General features: G+C 43.2%; 1 protein-coding gene across 1 annotated transcript in view; it reads right to left on the bottom strand.

Annotated features, from left to right (window-relative positions):
• The window catches only part of LOC308280582 (neural cell adhesion molecule 2-like), a gene marked incomplete at both ends in the record, with an annotated part of 169,624 nt that overhangs the window by 89,934 nt on the left and 56,300 nt on the right, over positions 1–23,390 (bottom strand). Inside the window, 2 exons of the mRNA XM_080720911.1 lie at positions 3,667–3,839; positions 12,099–12,216. Of these exons, the coding sequence (XP_080577037.1) occupies positions 3,667–3,839; positions 12,099–12,216 (291 nt within the window). The remainder of the gene's footprint in view (positions 1–3,666; positions 3,840–12,098; positions 12,217–23,390) is intronic.

Genomic DNA, 23,390 nt, shown 5'->3' with positions numbered 1-23,390 from the left:
CTGGTAATTCAGTCCCCCCCCCCCTTGTGACGCCCCTGAATGTGCTGACCAGCTGTCATCAGTGCCGTTACAGTACCTGCCTACTTGAAAACACCCTGTTGGCAGAGGTTCATCAAATATCCTAGCCACACCAACTCACAGACTGTTTCAGACATAACTAGTAAAATGTGCTCCTCGGAGCACAGGTCTCCGCCAGGCCAGGTAGTAGAAGTCGACAAAATAATATAATCGGACGTAGGGATGAGACGATATGAACATTTTCATATCATGATTATTGTGACCAAAGTAATCGCAATTTACGATATCGCGATAATCTAAATCCATTATTGCGATAATCAAAATCCATTATCCCGGGGTGGAACATTTGCCAAAAAATAGGCGATCTACAAGCTCACAAAGCGTCGGCTATCCAGTATATTAGTTGCATTAATAATGTGTTAGCTAAGCAGTTTGGTTTCTTCATAATATGTAACATTTTTTATGGATTTTGTGAATGTCCACTTGTCTGCCATTGACTGCAGAAAGTATAACTTTGCTATGCTAGTAATTTTGGCATTGTTGTAGAAATACTGGAATAGCTAGCTACCAGTTATCTATGACAGCCAACATTCTGCCAGACTATTTTGACCTAAACTCAAACTGAATTTTAATATTTGTAATGTGAGTGGTGGCACCTTAGGTATTACACCTCATCCGCACTGCACGCGAGCGAGCGACGCGGCGCGATGTCCCGCGAAATACTGTCCGCATATGGAGCGCCGGCCAGTGCGTTGCGATGTAGCCCTGAACCAATCAAATAATTAAATAATAACATAACGTTTTTTGGGGGCGGGACATGGCCATTTACCTCTATGGACGTCGCCGCGAAACCTCACTCAAATAGAGGCTCCGCGAGTGAAAACAGGAGAGGTGGACGAGGTCGCGGCACAACGCGTTGTCGCTCGTGGTAGGTCAGGACGTCCTCATTGAAACAAATGTATTTTAATGACATTTCATCGCTCGCGTCGTTTTCATTGTGCCTTTCGCTAAGGTATGGCAACTCGCGCGCGTGCAAGACACCAGTCATGTTGCCATACCTTAACTTTTGCTGAACTGACGCCACTGCAGGACTGACATCTCTTGCTTCCAGTATGTAATTTTAGGCTGTTGTTTCTTTTTTAGCAGGGGCATAGATATGCATGCGCATGTACACATACAGTACAGTACAGTAGACATGCAACCACTCACACATGCATGAGCGCACTCATAGCAAGCACATCAAGACACAGAAGTCTCGATAGCTTACATTCCCCGTGCCCCTCCCCTGCCTGGGCTGTCAAGGACAATAAAAGTAACTTACAACTGTACCTCCTAGCTCCTATTGCAAAACAAAACTCCCCCATGTTACCTTCTTCATTAAAATGTGCATTTTGAAGAACAAGTTGCTTCTCTCGACTTGACAAGATGTTGATGAATGGAGTATAAATCTCCATGTCATTTCACGGTGGGAGAAGAGAACTATATCGTCGTTGTCGGGTGGAAACCTTGTATGTCCAAAAGCGTTTGTTTTGTATTTATCATTTAAAAATGAACTAAACTAGTGAAAACAGCCGATCTACAAGCACACAACGCCTCGCACCGCGAGGCGTTGTGTGCTTGTAGATCTGCTGTCTTCATTAGTTTTGTGCGACGGCCTTGTATGATGAAGCAGGGCTTTACTTAGCAAAAAAAAAAAAACATACAAATTTGAAACTTGGAGATACAAGGTTTCTGCCCGACAGTAACGATATGAAGAATTTGTGGAGAGCAGCTTACAGCTTTATGAAAATATTGATTACAAACTTTTTTCACAGAGCTCATATTGGGTGTTTCAGTAAATGAAATAAAGTATCTCTTTTGAAATTAAATGAATCACTTGGTGACGTTGCTCGCATTCCAAGATGCATTTCTATCACGTATAATAAAAATGCTGTTTTGATCAACGCAGTGCTGTGCCACCTACACTTGTCAGTGATTTAAGGTAACATAAATGCAACACGTATGCTCATAAACCTTTCAGCCCAGAGGGACTCGTCGTCTGTCATCTCATCTATCAACCACTATGGAACCTGTACCTCGCAAAACAACATTTATCATGCTCCGAAAAGGGATCGACGAACCATAACGATTTGGGTGCCTTTCCTCTATGCCAGGGGTTTTCAAATGTGTACGCAAAGCACTGCTTCATCATACAAGACTGTCGCACAAAACTAGTGAAAACAGCCGATCTACAAGCACAAAACGTGTGCTTGTAGATCTGCTGTTTTCACTAGTTTAGTAAATTTTATAGTAGATGATAAATACAAAATGAACAGTTTTGGACATAGGCCTACAAGGTTTCCACCCAACAACGACCTTATGCTATAAATATAAGGTGCTGGGAGTGAAAATTATAATGTAGGGGTGCCTTGGATAATAGAAAAATATTTATGGGGTGTCCTGAGACAAAAAAGTTTGGGAACCCCTGCTCTATGCCACCCTTAACACATCTACTGCCTTTTAATCTGAAGGGATGCTTGGTGCCGCTTTCTCCGTAGGCCGCCGCTATTATTTTGAAGGGCCGGAAGGGGGTTGTTTTAGTTTTTTTGGATTATCACTTGACGGCAACGATTACGTCATCTAGTCACATGACAGTGTGGGCCCAGAAGAGAAACATGGCTGCGCCCAGCCGAGTGCATTGTGTACAGTATGCAGACCACCCTTTGGTTGAGATTGGCACATTTCCTGGGGCAATCTGCCCAGATCATGCATGTCACACACGTCTTCTTCTTCTTTTTCATTGTTTTACTCTCAAAAAATGCCTGCAATGTAGTGCACTTGAAACTATATTGAAAGCATCTTCAGCCTCACAAAAACCCTATCCGATCACCTACAGTCCACAGATTTGGAGCTCGCGCATCTGCCAATGATCTGGTCTGTTCAGTTATCAATACCCTAAGCGAGAGAATCGCGTTTGTCGTATTAGTATTGTTCGTTATTGTTTGTTGCCAAAATTCATTAGCCCCCGCTCTAAAAAAGCCAGACCCCCCATAGCCCCCCCAGTCACAATTTTCTGGAGCCGTCGCTGCTTTATGGGGGTGTAAATTGACCCTTACAAGTCTGTAACTTTGACAGTGTCCATTTGTACACTGTCAAAGTTAAAGGAGTACTTCACCACTTTTCAACCTATCCTCATATAATTGGTCCTCACTAACAAATGATTTTTTTTTTCTCAGAGGAGGATTGTGGGCAGGTCAGAAACCCATCGTCTTGTGACATCATCGATTGGGAATCCATGCTAATAGAAAATGCAGGCTTTCTACTCCTGAAAAGTTGCATGTTAAAGTGGAAGCCATTGTTCTCGCGATAATAAAAATCTAAATATCTTTTTCAAAAATATTGATTTTTTTTTTTGGAAAATGATGATGTCACAAGACGATGGATTTCTGAACTTCCCACAGCTCTCCTAAGAGACTTGGACGAGTAGAAAAAAATTGTGCTATTTTATTATGAACATTAGTGAGGACCTATTATACGAAGATGGGTTGAAAAGTGGCAAAGTCCTCCTTTAAGCGGAGACCTTCAAATTCCAAAGTTTGAGAACCACTGGATTAGAACATCTTGATTTCTCCACCTCGTCCCACCCCATTCATATTAGGCTTCACTTACCAAACACTTTGAGGAGGAGCTCTCGTTCCTGGGAGCCGGCCTTGTTGGTGGCCCTGCAGGAGTAGGCGCCTCCGTCCTCCTGTCGGATGCTGTGGATGGTGAGAGTGCTCCGCCCACCCTCCAGACTGTAGACCACATACTTCTCCAACTGCTGCTGCAGCTGCTGCCCCCTCCTGGACAACACGAGAAGCACAGGAAGTATGGGTTTGACGCTCTGACATCATGCTCTGATGTCACTGTGATGTCAGGGGAACCACTCTTAACGGAATGGGTTTGCCGCTCTGACGTCACGCTCTGGCTTGATGTCCCTTTTATGCCCATGTATGGAGATCGCTGATGTCATCACGAGTCACACTTGCAAATTAATTACCTGCCCATATATGGACATCCCTGTGCCGATGTCATCAATATTATGGGCATGTTCTGACATCACATTGTTGACTATCATGCAGGGGTCTCCATATATGGGTAACTGGTCCGATATACATCACTGGCCAGATTGCCCTGAGGCGTCTTACGAGTTCCTAATATTCTGCGTTTAGTTATTTGTTTTTGTCATTTTGCTGATTTCATCTGTACGGATCAGTCAGTACAGTCAGGAGAAAGACATGGGCAAGACCAGTAGCTGGCAGGGATTCCAACGAGGCTAGTTGTTTGTATAGGATAGTTGGGTACTTCATCATCAAAATTTGGAAAAGGCATAGAGGGTGAACCCTAATTTTCAATGGTGTCAAGGTCCAGACATACAATAAATACAGACACAATTACAAACAAATGAGCAAGAATACATGTGCTTGGCTATATCGAATGAAACACAAACAAAATATAGCAGCTCTAAATAACTGACTGTGACAACAGGACAGCTGGGACACCTAAATGTGACAACCAAAAACTGTGACCGAACAAACAAGCTGCTCTGTACAGTGACAATCATTTACACAGATAGTTCATGTCATGGTTCTACGGTTTTATTACTTTTGGAGATTACACAATCATGTGGGAATTAAATTACATTGTGCACACACGCACACTGGAACTGATATACGTTAACCAACCAGGGGGCGTCAATTGGGTATGGCAGTCGTATGCAGCTGCCATACCCGGGGTCCAGGGGGGAAAATAAAAGTTCCTTTTAAATATAAATCCATGAATGTCTCTTTGTCTATCTGTGTTGGTTATTATGTTGTTAAATTACAGCGCGCTGCGAGCTTGTAGATCTGCTATTTTTTTTTTATTGTGAATAAAGTCTTTGAATATTTCAAATCCTTCTAAGGTTTTTGGATGTTTCTATGTCAGTGGTGCTCAAACTTATTCATGTGAAGGACCCCCCAAAATGACATGTATTTAGCCACGGACCCCCATCTCAAAATATTTAGTTCCAGGGACCCCCCCCCCCCCCCCAGAATCAAAATTTGAGTTACAAATGTACGCTTTAAAAAATAGGTGCCATGGCATTGGTCCGAAGGTTCATTAGTCTGAAGGTTCACTAGTCCAAATTTGTTAAGAATACTATGCCTAATCCTAACCCTAACCTCAGTAACCCTAACTAAATTCAGACTAATGAACCTTCGGACTTATGGGCAGTCCCCAAAAAATACATATATTCAAAGATTTGCTAAAGCAGTTTAATGACTGCTTTAGTAAGCTACTGTACACTCGTTACTGTGAAAATAGCCGAGAATAGCCTATAATGTTTATTAATATGATAAATCCAACGTCTAATAGCCCATAGAAAAAGGCAAATAATAATTGTAATAATAATAATACATAAAAAGTATCGAAAATGGTATCGAAAAAGGTATCGTATCGATTCCCAGGTATCGAAAAAGGTATCGTATCGATTAAAAGGGGAACGATACCCATCCCTACTAGTAAATCAGTCCCACTCCCCGCCCCCCCCCCCCCCCACCCCCATGTGACGCCCCTGACTGTACATGCCTTCTGTGCGATACGCTGTTGATTTATTTCCGTTCTCCCCATGCTGTGAAGCCCGCATGCTGAAAGGAAAACCACACACTGAGAGGAAACGCAAGTGGGAGCGAGGTTGGCGGGAGGTTGGAGGGAGGAGGAGGGAGGCGACATCAAAAGAAAGGAGAAGAAATGTGCTGATTGTTTACATCCTGGTTGATTCTGCGTGCGCAGTTTTATGGATTTTAATCTCCTGAGAGAGTGTGTGCAGGGGCGTCACAATGGGGGGGAAAGTGGGACTGAGTTACTAGGGCCCCTGATTATTTTATGCTTTAACTATTGAAAAATAGCAGATATACAAGCTCACAGCGCGGCAGAGTCCACAGAGGCACAGAGTGCCGCGCTGTGAGCTTGTAGATCTGCTGTTTTTGAAAAATCACGAAAATGCTTCGTGATCTTTGAATATATGTATTTTTTAAAGCGAACGTTTGTAACTCAAATTTTGCTTCTGGGGGGGTCCCTGGAACTGAATGTTTTGAGATGGGGGTACATATGATTTTGGGGGTCCTTCACATGAAACACCACATAGAAACATCGGTTTGAAAAACTTGAAATATCGAAAGACTTGCACAAATGTTCATGATTTTTCAAAAATAGCAGATCTTCAAGCTCGCAGCACGGCACTCGTATATCTGCTATGTTTCAATAGCTAAAGCACAAAGAGTGAAACCTTGTACCCAGGGCCCAGAATTTGGTGCGACACCCCTGAGTGTGTGTGTGTGTGTGTGTGTGTGTGTGTGTGTGTGTGTGTGTGTGTGTGTGTGTGTGTGTGTGTGTGTGTGTGTGTGTGTGTGTGTGTGTGTGTGTGTGTGTTTTTCCTGGAGGTGATGATTGTCTCTGGGCTGCTGTCCATCACCGATGAGTGGTTATGAACAACATTAAAGACTATTGTTGCACACCGAGTCTGTACTTTTCACATCCGCTTTTTTTTAATCCATCATTTGATAAAATGTATTAAGCACAGAAACCTTTCACACTGAGTCCGATGCATGAGGCCTCTCTGTCTACCCTACTCGATAGGGGTGTAACGATATAGTAACTGAATCGAAAATTTCATTTGCAATTACCTACTATATCGTTTGCAAAAGCAAAATATATCGTACCGTTTTGGCTTTGTATCGTATCGTATCGTTTTAAAATGTGATAATCTGTATCGAATCGTTTTGCAATGAAATAATTGACTGTATGGAAACTAAGTATTTGTGCCTTGTATTTGGCAATTTTAAGGGGGAAAATGAAAAGGAGGGGTCTAATTACCTTTCCATTCCATACAGCTAATCTTGGTCTATCGATAAATGTGTGTAATCTCTGTGTTCATGTCAAGGTGCAATGTGTTGAAATATAATGTCCATGTATATGCTAGATAATCACAGCATTTACTTCCATAATAATAGATTTTTGACACGTTTCACACAGATTTCATTTATGTGCTAAATAGTTACTATATCGATTTTAAATCGTTGAATCAAATCGTATCGTATCGCCGTGAATGAACCAATATTGTCCATGTATCGTATCGTTAACCATGTATCGTGATGTGTATCGTATCGCTGTTAAAATGTATCGTTACACCCCTACAACTCAAACTCTATAATAAGCATTGTCCACTAAGAACATCCACAATTAAAAATAACACCAGACAAGATAGCCCGCGGATCACAAAAGGCCTAGAAAATGCCTGCAGAAAGAAAAACCTATATAAACTGTATATGAAGCATAGAACGAAGGATGCAGAAACTAGATATAAAACATATACAAACAAATTAATACAAGCAATTGGAACAGCATAGGAGTAACATCCAAGGGACTTGGAAAATATGAAATAGTCTAATTAAAAAAGGTAAAGTAAAAGCTGAATATCCAAACCAATTCCTCAAAGACAATAAAATAATCCTTGAAACAAAGGGAAGTGTCAATGAATTCAACAACTTCTTTGAAAGACAGTGACGGCCTTAATGAAAGAAACATAAAACAGAATTCAAGTTCCATTTATTAAGAAAGTTCATGAAAGTGAAATTGTGGAAATTGTTAAAACATTTAACAAAAGGTCTACAGACCACATGATGCTTATTAAAATAAATAACAAATAGTATAGTAACACCACTCACTTACATCTGCAATCTATCCTTTCTAACCGGCATTTTTCCTAGCAAGATGAAAACAGCTAAAGTAATTCCTATCTTTAAAAGTGGAGACAAATGTCAGTTCACCAATTATAGACCCATCTCTCTACTTTCACAATTTTCAAAGATTTTAGAAAAAACTGTATGTGACCAGGCTTGATAACTTCATGGAAAAACACAACTTGCTCAGTAACCATCAGTATGGGTTCTGGTCCGAGGAAACCACGTTTCCTCGTCGCCTTCAGAACGCTTCAGAACTACAGAACGTTGGAATACTTCCGCATACAAAAACGTCATGTCCTAGTATGAGCGAATCGCAACGGCGATCAACGTCACAAGATATGTTCGGCCATTTTTACCCAAGCAGTTCAAAAACAAGGAAAGCGATGAGACTCGGAGAAGTTTTAGTAAACATTAATTTATTAGAAACATATGGACTAACACATGCCAACGAGTGTGCCGGCCGGTAGATATAAAGCTGTTTCGACGACTCGGTGAGCAACTTATTGATTTGTACATGTTTTGAGCGTAGTATGGACTTTGGGGCTCAACCAGCGAGAGCCATATGACTCTGGCTTATAACTCCAGGAGAGACATAACGTCCGAATATTAGCGCCCGCTCCTGGAAGTTATAATTTATGGCTACTTATACAGTAGGGGTATTCATTGACCTGAGAAAGGCATTTGACACCATTTACCGTGCACTGCTTTTAAAGAAAATAGAAAGATACGGTGTCAGAGAAACCGCAAATGCATAGCTAAAAAGCTACCTAAAGGGCCGTTTATAGTTACGTATGCTTGATTGTGTGTATGTTTTTGGGTGAGAGAGTACATACAGTAAATCCGTCGACATGCAGAGTTCCTCTACGTTATTTACGTGCCGACCCACTCTCCGATCCAATTCTGCTCCTGTAGGGGCTGTGCGCCACATGGAGGTGGTTCTGCATACACGTTTAAACCGAAGCATTTAGCCAAAATATGAAGAACCACAGAATTTCTTGACCCGACGTGATATTTGGTAATATGTGGTAACAGTCTGGACTGGTTCTGCTGTCTGTCGGCAACGTTATCACGGTAAATGCAACTCTGCGAGCGTAGATTTAACCACATTGATCCGGACACAGAGTAATTATAACAGAGGCGGTGTGAGTGTGTGAGGAGTCGAGGCGTCCTCTTCACATGCAATGACGTTCCTTTTTTCCCATTTCTTGATAAAATATATTTCTTATTGGGACACAGTTTGAGAACCGCTGTCATAGAGCAGAGGAAAAGTAATTTTCTTCACTGCCCCCACGGTTGACAAAAGTTCGCCACGGGTAGTTCATGCGTACGTACCTTTAACAGTAAATAGACAATAAAGTAGAACCTTGAACCTTTTTATCGGTTTTAATCCGTCGGGTTGAGTGTTGTCCGTAAGGTTACGGACAGAGAGAAAAACGGACAGACCAACGGAGCAAACGGATTAATCACTCTCCCCCTCCGTTTCTATTGTAGACTTGCGGTCCTTATGTATTACTATGCATGGTACTTTAGTGACAGACTCCAGTTTGTGCATATGAATGGTGTCGATTCTGACCATAAAAAACATTACATTTGGAGTCCCTCAAGGCTCAGTATTGGGCCCAAAATTGTTTAATATTTAAATAACAGTTCTGAAGAAATGGTTTGACGTTAATAAACTCTCACTAAACATGAGGTTAACATCATGATCAACTACATATAAATAGAAAGAGTGTTTGAAAATAAGTTTTTGGGTATTATTATATATCATAAACTTAACTGGACACCACATATTAACTCTTTGAGCGCCAGCGCCCTCTAGGGGCCAAAGAATGCCAGCGCATCTCTCATAGGCGAGCGCTTTAGCTTCCAGGACTTCAGCTTCCAGGACCTGACGTGCTCACGTTGATGCACGGCATGGCAATGTCCCGGATGAAGATGCTAACAGAATGGCTATTCCCATTTTGTCATCTAAAAGATCATTTTTGGGCGATTTCGCCGTGAATAAACCTCGCGCCGCTTTCCTAAAACACAAAAAAGAGATATAAGCCTTTAAAGATGCGGTCTTTCATTGGATTAGGCGGAGATTGGCGATTGCGTTCGCAAATTACGGCCGGCCGGGACGTTGTTAGCTTTCGGCTAGTAGCTACAAAAATCAAGCCAGGCTTCAGAAGGCCTCTTATCATTTTATTCATTTAATTAAATAAAGCCGAACTACTTCGGGATCGGCACACTCGTGTACTCATCGGAAGCGGCGCCGAACATCGGGTGAACATTGGGGAGCTCAAAAATGTATTTTAAACCATTTTTAATGGAATATATCGTCGGACAGAGTAGAATGGCTAACTGGCTAGCGGCTAGCGAGCCAGGACCACCCACGACTCTACAAGCAGCTCGGGGTAAGTGAATTAATAAAAAAAAGATTGTATTGGATTGAAATAAAGCCGAACTAGTTCGGGATCGGCACCAGATGAGTTAATAACTTACTAACCCTAACCCATTCTAAACCAGAACTCTCTATATACAGTAAGTTGTATTGCTCCCTCGTACTACCATAAATCAGCTACTGTGTGAAAGTACGGGGGAACAACTACAAAACAGCCATAAACCAAAGCGAGGATGATTTGGTGTTTTCTCTTTTCTCACAGGAAAATAAAAAGGAAATATTGGGTCCATCCAATCCTGCAGGTAAAGAGCAAGGAGATCGAGTTTCACCTGCTGAGCAAGGACCTGTGGAATTATCCAGATCGTTTCAAGGTTCATTTCAGTGGTCGGGTTTGATGATTTGCTAGCAATACCGGAGCCACATATTAAAAAGAAAACCAATTTCCGCAACTCAATTGATCCTGAACTGTGGCTGGCAGTAGGAACACTCACGCACACTCACGCACGCACGCACGCACGCACGCACGCACGCACGCACGCACGCACGCACGCACGCACGCACACACACACACACACGCACACACACACACACACGCACACACACACACTTTAAATGGCATTCCAAGTTGTGCACGTCAATAAAGAGTGTGCTAAGGCTATTGGCAACCTGCCACTATCATAGGCTACATTTGGTGTACAGCCTTGAAACACAAAATACAGACTAGAAGTTGATGGATGCAAAAACATAAAAAATAAACCCAAAACACAGTATTGTATATATTGAACCTGATCTGAAATCTTAGGCTTAAGTCCCAGAGGCGGTGTGTAAACGTATTTTTCGAACACGCAATGATTTCAGACAAAATCTATTGACTCGGTGTGTAAGAGCCTGAAACCTCCACACAGGGGTGTCGCACCAAATGCTGGGCCCTGGGTACAAGGACTCACTGCGTTATTTAACAATTGAAAAATAGCAGCTATACAAGCTCACAGTGCGGCACCGAGTGCAGCGCTGCGAACTTGTAGATCTGCTATTTTTGAAAAATCGGGAACATTAATTTGTGCAAGTCTTTGAAGGTTGAAGGACCCCCAAAATGATATGTATTTGGCCACGGACCCCCATCTGAAAATATTTAGTTCCAGGGACCCCCCAGAAGCAAAATATGAGTTACAAATGTTCGGTTAAAAAATACATATATTCAAAGATTTGCACACATTTTCACGACTCTCAAAAATAGCAGATCTACAAGCTCGCAACGCGGCACTTGGTGCCGCGCTGTGAGTTGTATATCTGCTATTTTTCCCTTGGGCCCTAGTAACTCAGTCCCAGTACAGTAATTTATGACATGCATGTGCAAATAGAAACAAACGTAATACTTCCTATGGTTAATATGAGCATCAAATCAATATTTCAAATGTGTTTGTGTTTTTCTTTTTGTCATAAATGACAAAAAGATGTTTTTAATTGTACATTGTAATTATAGAGGACAATTATAATGTATTAAGGCATATTTGTCGTATTAGTCAGGGATCACTTTAAGAACTTAAGAAGAAGTACTTTAATTATTTACTTTAAATATTGGAAGTACGCTTATAGGCTACAATAAATTTGGTGTGAGAGGTAAAAAAAAGTATGCTATTTTTTGTTTAAAAAGACGCAATAATCCATTTGAAATTTGAATTTGGGGGAGGGGGTTAGGAGAGGCATTTTGACGTGCCTAACTTGAAACTCATGTCCTGGGGCAGACACTCGGCTTCGCCTCGTGTCACACTACGCCTCTCAGCCGTTATAAAATACCAGGTAACCACATGCCTCACGTGGCTTATTGCTTCAGTATGTGCCTTAACCTCTATAGGTCAGTGGCGCCCGGCAATCTTAAAACATCAAACATCATGATGGCGGAGATTTGGGCCAACATCCTCAACCATTAAAACATGTTTAAATGGAGAGTTTACCTGTGCCAGGTGACATCGGGTTGAGGGGATCCAGATGTGATGCAGGTGAAGGTGACCGATTCCTGGTAGTCAGCCGTGGCGTTGAAGGACGGCTGGAACACGGATAGAACCGGAGGCACTGGAAGAGAAGAGCAGGGGGTCATAATTAGCTGTTTCAGAGGGCTGCAGTTCAGCTTCAGTATTGGTGTTTTTCTGATGATAGCAATGGACTTCAGTCAACAGAAATAGTAATGGTCATATTGACCAGTAGGACTCCCTAATCGGGAGATAAGCAACCGTCACCATGTGAGGTTGTGGTTTGGCAGCCAAGGAGTGTGTGTGCAAAGTTAGGATAGGGGCAGCGGTGCCGGAGAGAAGAGTAGGGCAAAAGTGTGACGTGACGTGACATGACATGACGTGACGTGACATGACGTGACGTGACTTGATGTGACGTGACGTGACGTGACGTGACGTGACGTGACGTGACGTGACGTGACGTGACGTGACGTGACGTGACGTGGCGGACAGACAGACAGACTGACTGACTGACTGACGGACTGACGGACAGACTGACAGCCGGTGGAGCTTTTCATAGTAACTTGTTTGTGGGAAGGGGAAAAGTTAAACCAATGAAGGTGAAGGACTGTTGGAGCAGCAGGAGTCGGGGAATCCCCGGGAATTCCCCGTGAGCAGCCCAGTCGGGGTGTTGATTTGGTCATTTTTGCACTATTTGGTGGCGGTGGCAGGGGGTCCCTGGGGGTCCCTTGGGGGCAGTGGAGGTCCGGGGGTCCTGAAGGTTGTGGTTTCGCAGCCAAGGAGTGTGTGTGGAAAATTTCACATGGATAGGGGCAACGATGGCGGAGATATGAGTAGGGCAAAAGTGTGACGTGACGTGACGTGACGTGACGTGACGTGACGTGACGTGACGTGACGTGACGTGACAGTATACAGTTTAGGCATTTAGCAGACGCTTTTAATCCAAAGCGACTTACAATAAGCAGATAACATCACAATAATAAACAAGATAATATGTCAGTACATCATCAACAATATAACAAATGCAAATGTATATCTATCTAGAAAAAATACAATATAATCACAGTTCTAAAAACCTAAAAACAAAAACAAATGCTAACTAGCTTCATGTATGGTCATTGATTTTTTTTTCTGTAGTGCTAAGGGTTTAGGTGGAGTTTAGGTGGAGTCTGAAAAGGTGAGTCTTCAGTCCACGGCAAAAGCTAGCGAGTGAGTCCGTTGTTCTAAGTGCGACAGGGAGTTTATTCCACAACTGACAGACAGACAGACAGACAGACAGACAGACAGACTGACTGACTATTAGTATGAACACTCAGGGAGGAAACTCAGCTGATCAAACAATGTAGCAAGTTCAGGCTCTAGGCGATACAGCATGAATAAATCCACCTGGAAGATGTTATCCAGACTAGCAGCAGTCAAAATAATGTGTCCCAGCCATCCAATGGGCTGTGGAGCTGTCATCCTATCCACAGGTCAAAGTAAAACAGAGAGATGGCCCAGATAACAGGACAAATAGGACTGTCTCTCGTGCCTCTCCACTCAATCTCTCCTCTCTCTTCCCGTCATTCCATTTCCAATGAGAAACAAGTTGTCCCCGGACAAATCTCTTTTCTGTCACTTTCTGTTTATGCTGCAGTCAACTGGAAAATGTGTGCGCGCACAAACACACACACGCACGCACGCACGCACGCACTCACGCATGCGCATGCACGCACGCACGCGCGCACACACACAAAGACGTGTTACTTTAGGTGAGATTAGTCTGCGTTGTTACTGTGTTGAATTGTAGTCTTTTGTAATGTGGTTCAACCAAGATGGTAAAAGATACTGGATCTCCCCATGACAAGAACACAATGGCATCTCTTGGTTGCCAAAACTCTCCTGAATGTTTCTTCCTATTTCACTTAGAAAAGCATTGCATTGTGGGATGCCAGATAGCAACTCAATTGCATATCTAACAAGGATTTTAACCATCATTTTGTTGTTTTAAAAATGATTTAAATTATACAGCCGATCTACAAGCACACATGTTGTGACTTGCACAAATATTCACTCTCTGCAAACGGATTGGTTGAAACACTTGCCCATGCAGTATATTAGGTCTCCGTATACTCTCTTCATCTGATTGGCCCGGAACTCTGCCATCGTCATTAGCCTCGGAAACCCAGGCTTTAGTGCGTCACTAATATGACGTCATAGTACTGACATCATAGACTCGCGTCAAGTACTGCAACTAAGCGCATGTGCTCACAATTGTAAGCACAATTTTGAGGTATTTTTACTTTAGTGAGTATTTCTAATTTTCAGTACTTTTACTTCTACTCCACAACATCTCTGAGGAAAATATTGTACTGATTGGTTCAGCGGTTTGCAAGATTAGCTCCGCACACGCATGCATGCACACGCACACGCGCACGCGCACACACACACACACACACACACACACACACACACACACACACACACACACACACACACACACACACACACACACACACACACACACACACACACACAGGGGCGTCACACCAAATTATGGGCCCTGGGACAAAGGATTCACTGCGGGCCCCCCATGAATGTTAACTATTGAAAAATAGCAGATATACAAGCTCACAGCGCGGCACCGAGTGCCGCGCTGTGAGCTTGTATATCTGCTATTTTTTAAAAATCTTGAAAATGTGTGCAAGAAACCTATGTCAAGGACCCCCAAGATGATATGTATTTGGCCACGGACCCCGATCTCAAAATATTTAGTTCCAGGGACCCCCAGAAGCAAAATTTGAGTTAGAAATGTTCGCTTAAACTCCTCCGCGTCATCAGCGCCCACACCCTAGGTGGGGTTGGCGATAGGGCCTTTCTGTGTGGAGTTTGCATGTTCTCCCCGTGTCTCCTAGGGTTGATACCCTCACAAAAACATGCATGTAATCCTGGTCTCAATAATGCCTCCCCCTGGCCAGCCGGGGCGCCTGATGGAGGGGAAAGGAACTGGTTGGAATAACGTGTTCCTTCCACGCGCTACGTCCAAAACCAGGGAAAAATCTCCACTGTCAGGTGAAAAGAAGCAACTTGGACTCCTCATGTATAGAAGGAAGCATGAGGTCAGTCCGTTGTCTCCCCAGGCGCGGCAGAGGGAGAGCAGAGCCCAGGATTACATAGGCAATTAGCACTGGGTGAAAAAATGGGTTACAAAATTGTGGGATAAAAATTTATTAAAAAAAAAAGAAATGTTCGCTTAAAAATACATATATTCAAAGATTTTCACACATTTTCACAACTTTTCAAAAATAGCAGATCTACAAGCTCGCAGCGCGGCACTCGGTGCCGCGCTGTGAGCTTGTATATCTGCTATTTTTCAATAGATAACGTTATTAGGGCCCCTCCACCTTGGGCCCCAGTAACTCAGTCCCACTTTCCTACCCCTTGTGACGCCCCTGCACACACACACACACACACACACACACACACACACGCACACACACACACACACACTCTCCTACTAGCCTCTTTAAGAGCCATGCCATAAAAAGGGTCATTGATATGGATGTTTCCTCGAACAAAGTTCTCGTGCGTACCCGCACACACAAACACACACACACACACACACACACACGCGCACACACACACACACACACACACACACACACACACACACACACACACACACACACACACACACACACACACACACACACACACACACACACAGACACACGCACACACACACACACACCCTTCCCAGGGACAGAAATGGTCCGCGCAATAATCAAAGTCCATGAGTCGTATCCAATAGCACTAACTGGACAACTGTGACGACCCAGCATCTGTCTAACATGATAACCATCGATCCTGTCCTCCTCTTCTCAGTCCTCTGCTCTGTGTCCACAGCACCCACATCACACATAACCTCCCTCAAAGACAGGGGCGTCAATTGGGTATGGCAGGGGTATGCAGCTGCCATACCCTGGGTCCAGGAGGGAAAATAAAAGTTACTTTTAAATATAAATCCATGAATGTCACCTCATCTGCGCTGGTTATTATGTTGTTAAATTACAGTAAAATAACTACAAATGCAAAAGGTAACCGGTAATGGTCACTTTAACAAGGTATTATAATTATATTCTCCACAATTGTATTCTCCCCATCTTGACAAAATGGTATATTCCCAGGTTCCGCAGGTCAGCTGCACAGGTGCAATGCATTATTGTTAATTGTGGCACGTTTACTAACATGCTAAGTTTAGCTGCACTTGAAAAACCATTCCAGGCTGCCTTATCCAGCCCAAGAAACCGTAGAAACCTGTGTAAAAAACTGACAAAAGTCCTTTTTTTAAGACATTGTGAAAATAGCCGATCTACATGCTCACAACGCCTCGCAGCGCGAGGCGTTGTAAGCATGTAGATCGGCTATTTTCATATGGCCTACCAATGTTTCCTGTTGAGATTGACACATTGCACCCAGGTTTTTTTCATCTCATTCACGTCACTTTGTCTGCTGACCTCACTCGAAATGAACAGAAAATAAACAAAAATAAAAATAAAACAATTCACAGGAGGCAAGCAGTGATCACCCCATGATGTGCACTGCAATGTAGTTTCAAATGCACTACAATGCAGGCGCTTTTTGAGGGTGAAAAAATGAAAATACACGTGTGACATGTGTGATCTGGGCAGCTTGCCCCAGGAAATGTGCCAAGCTCAATAGGGAAGAACGGTATGTTCGTCAAATCGTCCGACGTCCACAGTGCCAAACTAGAAATGCACTCTGTCAAGGTGCCAACTTGCACCTTGCACGCAAGTACTTGTCGATAACTTCAAATATTATTCGTGTGTAGTCCTGGGAAAACTTTATTTCTTCCACTAAAACTTTATTTGTGAATCAGATGCCATTGGAAATTGATGGAAATCAGATGCAATTGGAAATTGATGGAAAAACATTTGAGGAGTGGTGCTAGCTCAAGTATTGGTTGAGCTCTTCACATGACAGTTAGCTTGCTGCAGAATATAGTCACTTTAGTCATCTTTCTAGTTCCTCGCTCCAATTCTCCAAAGCCGCTCAGACCCATTTGAAAACTTGCTCGCTCATGCTAAACAAAAAAATAGCCCCGCGCCGCTCGAACTCCGCTCGAATGCTCCGAAATATGGGAAATATCGCAGATTTCCATGGCACCCAGCAAATAAATAATTGTTTCATCATGGGCACTCAGTGTGTTAAATTGTCACCTCACTGTCATGCGGGACCCCACTGCTCGAAGCCTAACTATATTCTTCCTGATTTATTTTTTCCCGTTATTGTCGTATTTTCGTCTCTGCTTCAGAGAGGAGCGTGAGTCGTGGATCCGGGTCAAGTACGAGCTGAGGCTGTTTGTGGCGCTGGGAGGCAGCGGTATGGACACGCTGGTGCTTCTTCAGGTCACCTGACTGACTGAAACTCTTGTCACACTGTTTACAGATGAAGGGTCTTTCTCCGCTGTGGATACGCTGATGTGTCTTCAGGTTACCTAACACACTGAAACTCTTGTCACACTGTTTACAGTGGAAGGGTTTTTCTCCGGTATGGACACGCTGGTGCTCCCTCAGAGTTGATAACTTACTGAAACCCTTGTCACACTGTTTACAGATGAAGGGTTTTTCACCACTGTGGATACGCTGGTGAGTCTTCAGAGTTCCTAACTGACTGAAACCCTTGTCACACTGTTTACAGACGAAGGGTTTTTCACCACTGTGGATACGCTGGTGAGTCTTCAGAGTTCCTAACTCACTAAAACCCTTGTCACACTGTTTACAGATGAAGGGTTTTTCACCACTGTGGACACGCTGGTGCGTCTTCAGGCTGTCTAACACATTGAAACCCTTGTCACACTGTTTACACACAAAGGGTTCTTCTCCACTGTGAATACGCTGGTGTCTCTTCAGGCTACCTAATACACTGAAACTCTTGTCACACTGTTTACACTGGAAGGGCTTTTCTCCGGTATGGACAAGCTGGTGTGTTTTCAGGTTACCTGACTGAATGAAACTCTTGTCACACACTTTACACACAAAGGGTTTCTCTCCAGTGTGGACACGCTGGTGCTCCTTCAGAGTCCATAACTCACGGAAACCCTTGTCACACTGTTCACACACAAAGGGTTTTTCTCCACTGTGAACATGCTGGTGTCTCTTCAGAGTTGATAACATACTGAAAGCCTTGTCACACTGTTCACACACAAAGGGTTTTTCTCCACTGTGAACACGCTGGTGTGTCTTCAGAGTTGATAACTTACTGAAATCCTTGTCACACTGTTTGCAGACGAAGGGTTTTTCTCCAGTGTGGACACGCTGGTGTGTCTTCAGGTCACCTAACCGACTGAAACCTTTGTCACATGCTTTACACTGGAAAGGTTTTTCTTTGGTGTGGACATGCTGGACATGCTGTGCCGATACCTCAATTAGGTTTTCGTTCATGTGTAGGTCATCAAATGTTTCTTTATTTAGCCTGGCTGCGTTGAAGTCCTCGAAAGATCTCGGTTTGTCTGTGTCTCCTTGTTGCTGGCTGGTTAAACAGCTGTTGATTGTCCGACAGGATGATGAGGGCAGCTGTCCATTGCTCATCATTTGACAGTAGAGGTTGTTGTGGCTCCTCTTCATGTCTTCATGGAGGGTGACCCGAGACGTGAAGGCACATGGACAATCAGAACAGGACAGCTGTGTCTTGGAAGATTGGTTCATGGCCACCGCCCGCTGCTACTTGGACTGTAAATTGGAAGGCGTTTCTTTGTCTCTTACTGGCTGGAAAGATTAATATGTTCTCTGTCAATCCCTTTCTCCACCTCTATATATCGCTGTAGCACACTCTATCCGTAAGGACCTTCTCTTGGTTGTACCCAGACTAAATGTGATGTTTAAAAACTGTGTCACATCTTATTCAGGTTGACCAGAGCTCTGCGGTCTGACGTCACACAACACAAACCATTGACATCATTCCTAATAACACCGATTTGCACACATCATTCCTAATAACACCGATTTGCACATCTGACATTTGCAATTCATCCGTCTGTGATTTTATTTTAATCATTGAATCAAGTTGATGACCAAACCCAGAACTAAAAGCAGATGGCAGTCTAAGAAAAAATGTCATTTTATACCAGCTTGCGTCTTGTGGAGCAGTTTAGTGGCCTAAATTGTTAACTGAATTCCGTCTTACCATGTTTTAATAATATTAATGGTAAGATATAATAATATATACATTCACACTTATTCTCCTCATTTATAGGACTAGAAGCTCGGCCGCCCTTGCGCCCTGGCCAACTCAGGAACAATGTAAATAGGGAATGAATGCCCCGCCCTTTAATGCAAACCCCATTATACCTGTTGTCATAGGATCTGTTTTGACCATCTGTTTGATATGGAGTTATCTGTCTCTCTACGTCCATTTTATGCCCACATATGGAGATCTCTGTAGGACCCGTATTGACCATCTGTTTGCCTGTGTCCATTTATGCGTCTAGTCGGCGCCCTGGCCAACTCGGGAACAATGTAAATAGGGAATGAATGCCCCGCTCTTTAATGCAAACCCCATTATACCTGTTGTCATAGGATCCATTTATGCCCACATATGGAGATATCTATCTGTCTACGTCCATTTTATACCCATATATGGAGATCTCTTTAGGACCTGTTTTGACCATCTGTTTGCCTGTGTCCATTTATGCCCATATATGGAGTTATCTGTCTCTCTACGTCCATTTTATGCCCACGTATGGAGATCTCTGTAGGACCCGTATTGACCATCTGTTTGCCTGTGTCCATTTATGCTCATATATGGAGATATCTGTATCTGTCTGTCTGCATCCATTTTATGCTCATATATAGAGATCTCTGTATCTGTTTGTCTGTGTCCCTTTATGCCCATTATGGAGATCTCTGTATCTGGCTGTGCCTCCGACTGTGTTGCAGACACAGTGCCGGTTCCCCCTTTAATGCAAACCCCATTATACCTGTTGTCATAGGACCCGTTTTGACCATCTGTTTGCCTGTGTCCATTTATGCCCATTGACTCATGTGGCGTATGTGATGTCAGAGCCTTTTATGAAGTGATGTCACAATGAGTCAGCGCTTGTGCCGATTTCCACCGGAACAGCCTGATGTCAACAATCAGCTCTGCATAAGGAGATTCCGAAAGTTTTGCGCCGGTTCGGGAAAACCGTGCGTCGGGTCGGGTCGAGGCCCAGCACAGCACTCCGCGAATCTGAAGCCGGTGGGACGAACGGTTCTCGAGATACGCGGATTACATACAGACAGAGATTTGTTGCATTTATAGATAGATACTAGAGGTTTGTGCCCGCTTCGCCCTTTTTATAGTAACCGTCACAATCATGTAAATTGGCCCACTTATAGTCTGGTCAAAGTGTCATGTGAAGCCACCAATCCTCAAGCTTATAGGCCATATGCCCATTTGTGTCCATCTGGCATATGCTATGCTACGGGCATAGACAGCTGCTCTCATTGCCCTTATATACTGTACTGTATGCCTCAATATTCTGACATCACCCTCTATGTTCATATCACGTCGCACTTATTGATGGTGACGTCACAAGGAATACTGGTCCCTCATTGGCTTTTATGTGATGATGACGTCATCACCTGATTGATGACATCACTTGTGTTTTTTCAAGGGTTTTCCCATTGGATGATGTCACCATGTGTTTTCTCAAGTCGCTGTGTCGAGCGCTGCAAAGGTCACATGAGCCGACTGAGCGGAGTTAGAAGTTGTAAACCGATCTACAAGCTCACACTGCGTGACAACGTGCTGTGAAGCTATTTTTGGCAAAGCCATTTGGTGTACGAGAAAGGGGTCAAAGTACAGTTGTAACTCAAGTCCAGTTCTCTAAGATGAGAACGAGTATGTTCGTCAAATCGTCCAAGGTTCAAAGTGCCAAAATAGAAATGCACTCTGTCAAGGTGCCAACTTGCATCTTGCACACAAGTACTTGTCGATAACTTCATATATTATTTGTGTGTAGTCCTGGGGAAATTGTATTTTTTCCACTAGATAAACCTTATTGTAGATAGATAGATACCTGTATTATCCCAAGGGGGAAATTCAGATAAACTTTATTTGTGAATCAGATGCAATAGACTCTATTCACGCCCCGCCCACTTGGCACATTTCTCAGCAACTTCCTGGTGCTGACGTCAGCTTTGAAGGGGAAACCCTGCTAAAAGCCCATAGAGTTAACACAGAAATCACTGGACTTAAAGCCAACAAATCATTATTTCGAACAGTAAAGTAAATTATAATGCTTTGTGCCTTTTACTATCTTGTGTTCTTGACCATGCTAGGCGTATTTTACACTTTACTATTCGGAAATCGCATTACATTTGTGATTTCTGTGTTAACTCTATGGGCTTTTAGCAGGGTTTCCCCTTCAAAGCGTGACGTCAGCACCAGGAAGTTGCTGAATGGGCGGGGCGTGAATATGGTGAATTGGAAATTGATGGAAATCAGATGCAATTGGAAATTGATGGAAAAACATTTGAGGAGTGGTGCTAGCTGGAGCATTGGTTGAGCTTCACATGACAGTTAGCTTGCTGCAGAATATAGTCACTTCTAGTCATCTTTCTAGTTTTTATCACTACTAGATATGGACTTACATTGTAGCCCCTGCGTCAGGGGGGTACTTATTACTTGCGCAAGCTGAGCGTGCAAGTATTGTAAACGGCTGAGTATGCAGATGTCCCCCTTTTTGGAGACCGTAGCCCTGAAATGTCTGGGATTCTGTGAATGTATGTCGGTGTCTCATCATTAACAGCAAATGAAGGACCAGTATTCACAAGTAGGCCATGAGTGGCCTGCTTGTACGTGAGGCGCAAGTTGTCACCTTGACAGAGTGTATTTCTAGTTGTATGTTATCTTCATTATTTATATAGTGAGTTCTGTCGCAGACAGTATAAAGGCAGGGCCCTTAGCCAATGAGGTGCAATTGAGTTGTGGAAAATCCGGGAGTGGTGTTAGCTGGAGTATTGGTTGAGCTTCACATGACAGTTAGCAGAATATAGTCACGAGCGAGCCCACTCTGTTTCGTCGGAACAGTATTTCTAGTTATTATTATTACGAGCCCTTCTCTACTGGCCGTTACAAAAGCACTGATGGCCGCGATTGTAACTTTTCTGTTCTGAGTGAAAGAAAATACTATTGAAAAAAAAAAAAGGAAATACTTGTATTACAATTACTCAGATAAATGTTACTTGGAGCCTCCGAAACAGAGCACATGAGCGGAGCGGGGACAAAAGACACTCCGTGCTCCACAGGGCTGTTGTCCCGCTTGCTAATTGCTCGGCCACCGTGCTGCTCCGCTCCCCGCTGTTCCGTTGCTCACCTTGATTTACGCATCTCTCTGTCCGCGCTAGCTCCGCTCAAGGTCGTCAATCAGAGTCAGCACCCAAAATTAAAAAAAGGATTTTGATACCATGTCCGAAACATTTTCTCCTTTGCCACAAGTGTTCCCAACACAAATGCCTGTGAGCCTTGGCTTGATGGAGAGCTGTCTAGCCTTCAAAAGACAACATATAAGGCATTGTTTAGTAAGACGGGCAATATTAAATCCTGTTGGTTATTGATTAAGGGAGGTCGACCATCGTGGTGTGTGTCCGTTTTTCATTCAAACAAATCAGTCTCACTTGCATTTCAAATTGTATCCTTTGACTGGCTGGTGGTGATAAATAACTTAACTAACACACGGTAGGCATTTTTTTGGAAGCGTTGAAAGCCGCTTCCAAGGTGTGGCTTTGTCTGTCCCATGTCTGTCCCGTGCATGCAGAATTGAGGATTGGTCAAGCTTCACATGACAATTTGGCCCTCCAGACAAAACCATTCGTTCATTCAGAATTCATGAAAATAAAGAACTAAAGCATATAGAAAGTATAGATCTAGAAGATAGAATGTATAGATCTAGAACACAGATTGAATAGCTCTAGAACACAGAATAAGAATTCACCGCTTCACTTCGAACCGAGGTTCGATTTTTTTTTACAAACATAGCCTACTTGTGTGGATGATATAGATACATATAGATTGACTTAAAGCTATACTATGTAACTTTTTTAATAAAACAAATCTTAAAATTGTCCTAATTATTAAATCTCTAAAGTTTTAGAACACCCACTCTGTTCATTTCAGCTCCCAAAGCCTTTTCTTTATATGTGTTCTACTGAGCCCTGGTGGCCGTGACCGGGGCTGTTTTTCCCGGCAAAATTACGTCATATGCATCATTCTGTACACGTGTCTCCCTACCGG

The sequence above is a fragment of the Nannobrachium achirus genome (genome assembly GCF_963921795.1).
Source record: "Nannobrachium achirus genome assembly, chromosome: 24".
In the NCBI taxonomy this organism is placed as follows: Eukaryota; Metazoa; Chordata; class Actinopteri; order Myctophiformes; family Myctophidae; genus Nannobrachium; species Nannobrachium achirus.
The sequence above is the reverse complement of the archived record's forward strand: the minus strand, read 5'-3'. Positions and strand labels throughout refer to the sequence as shown.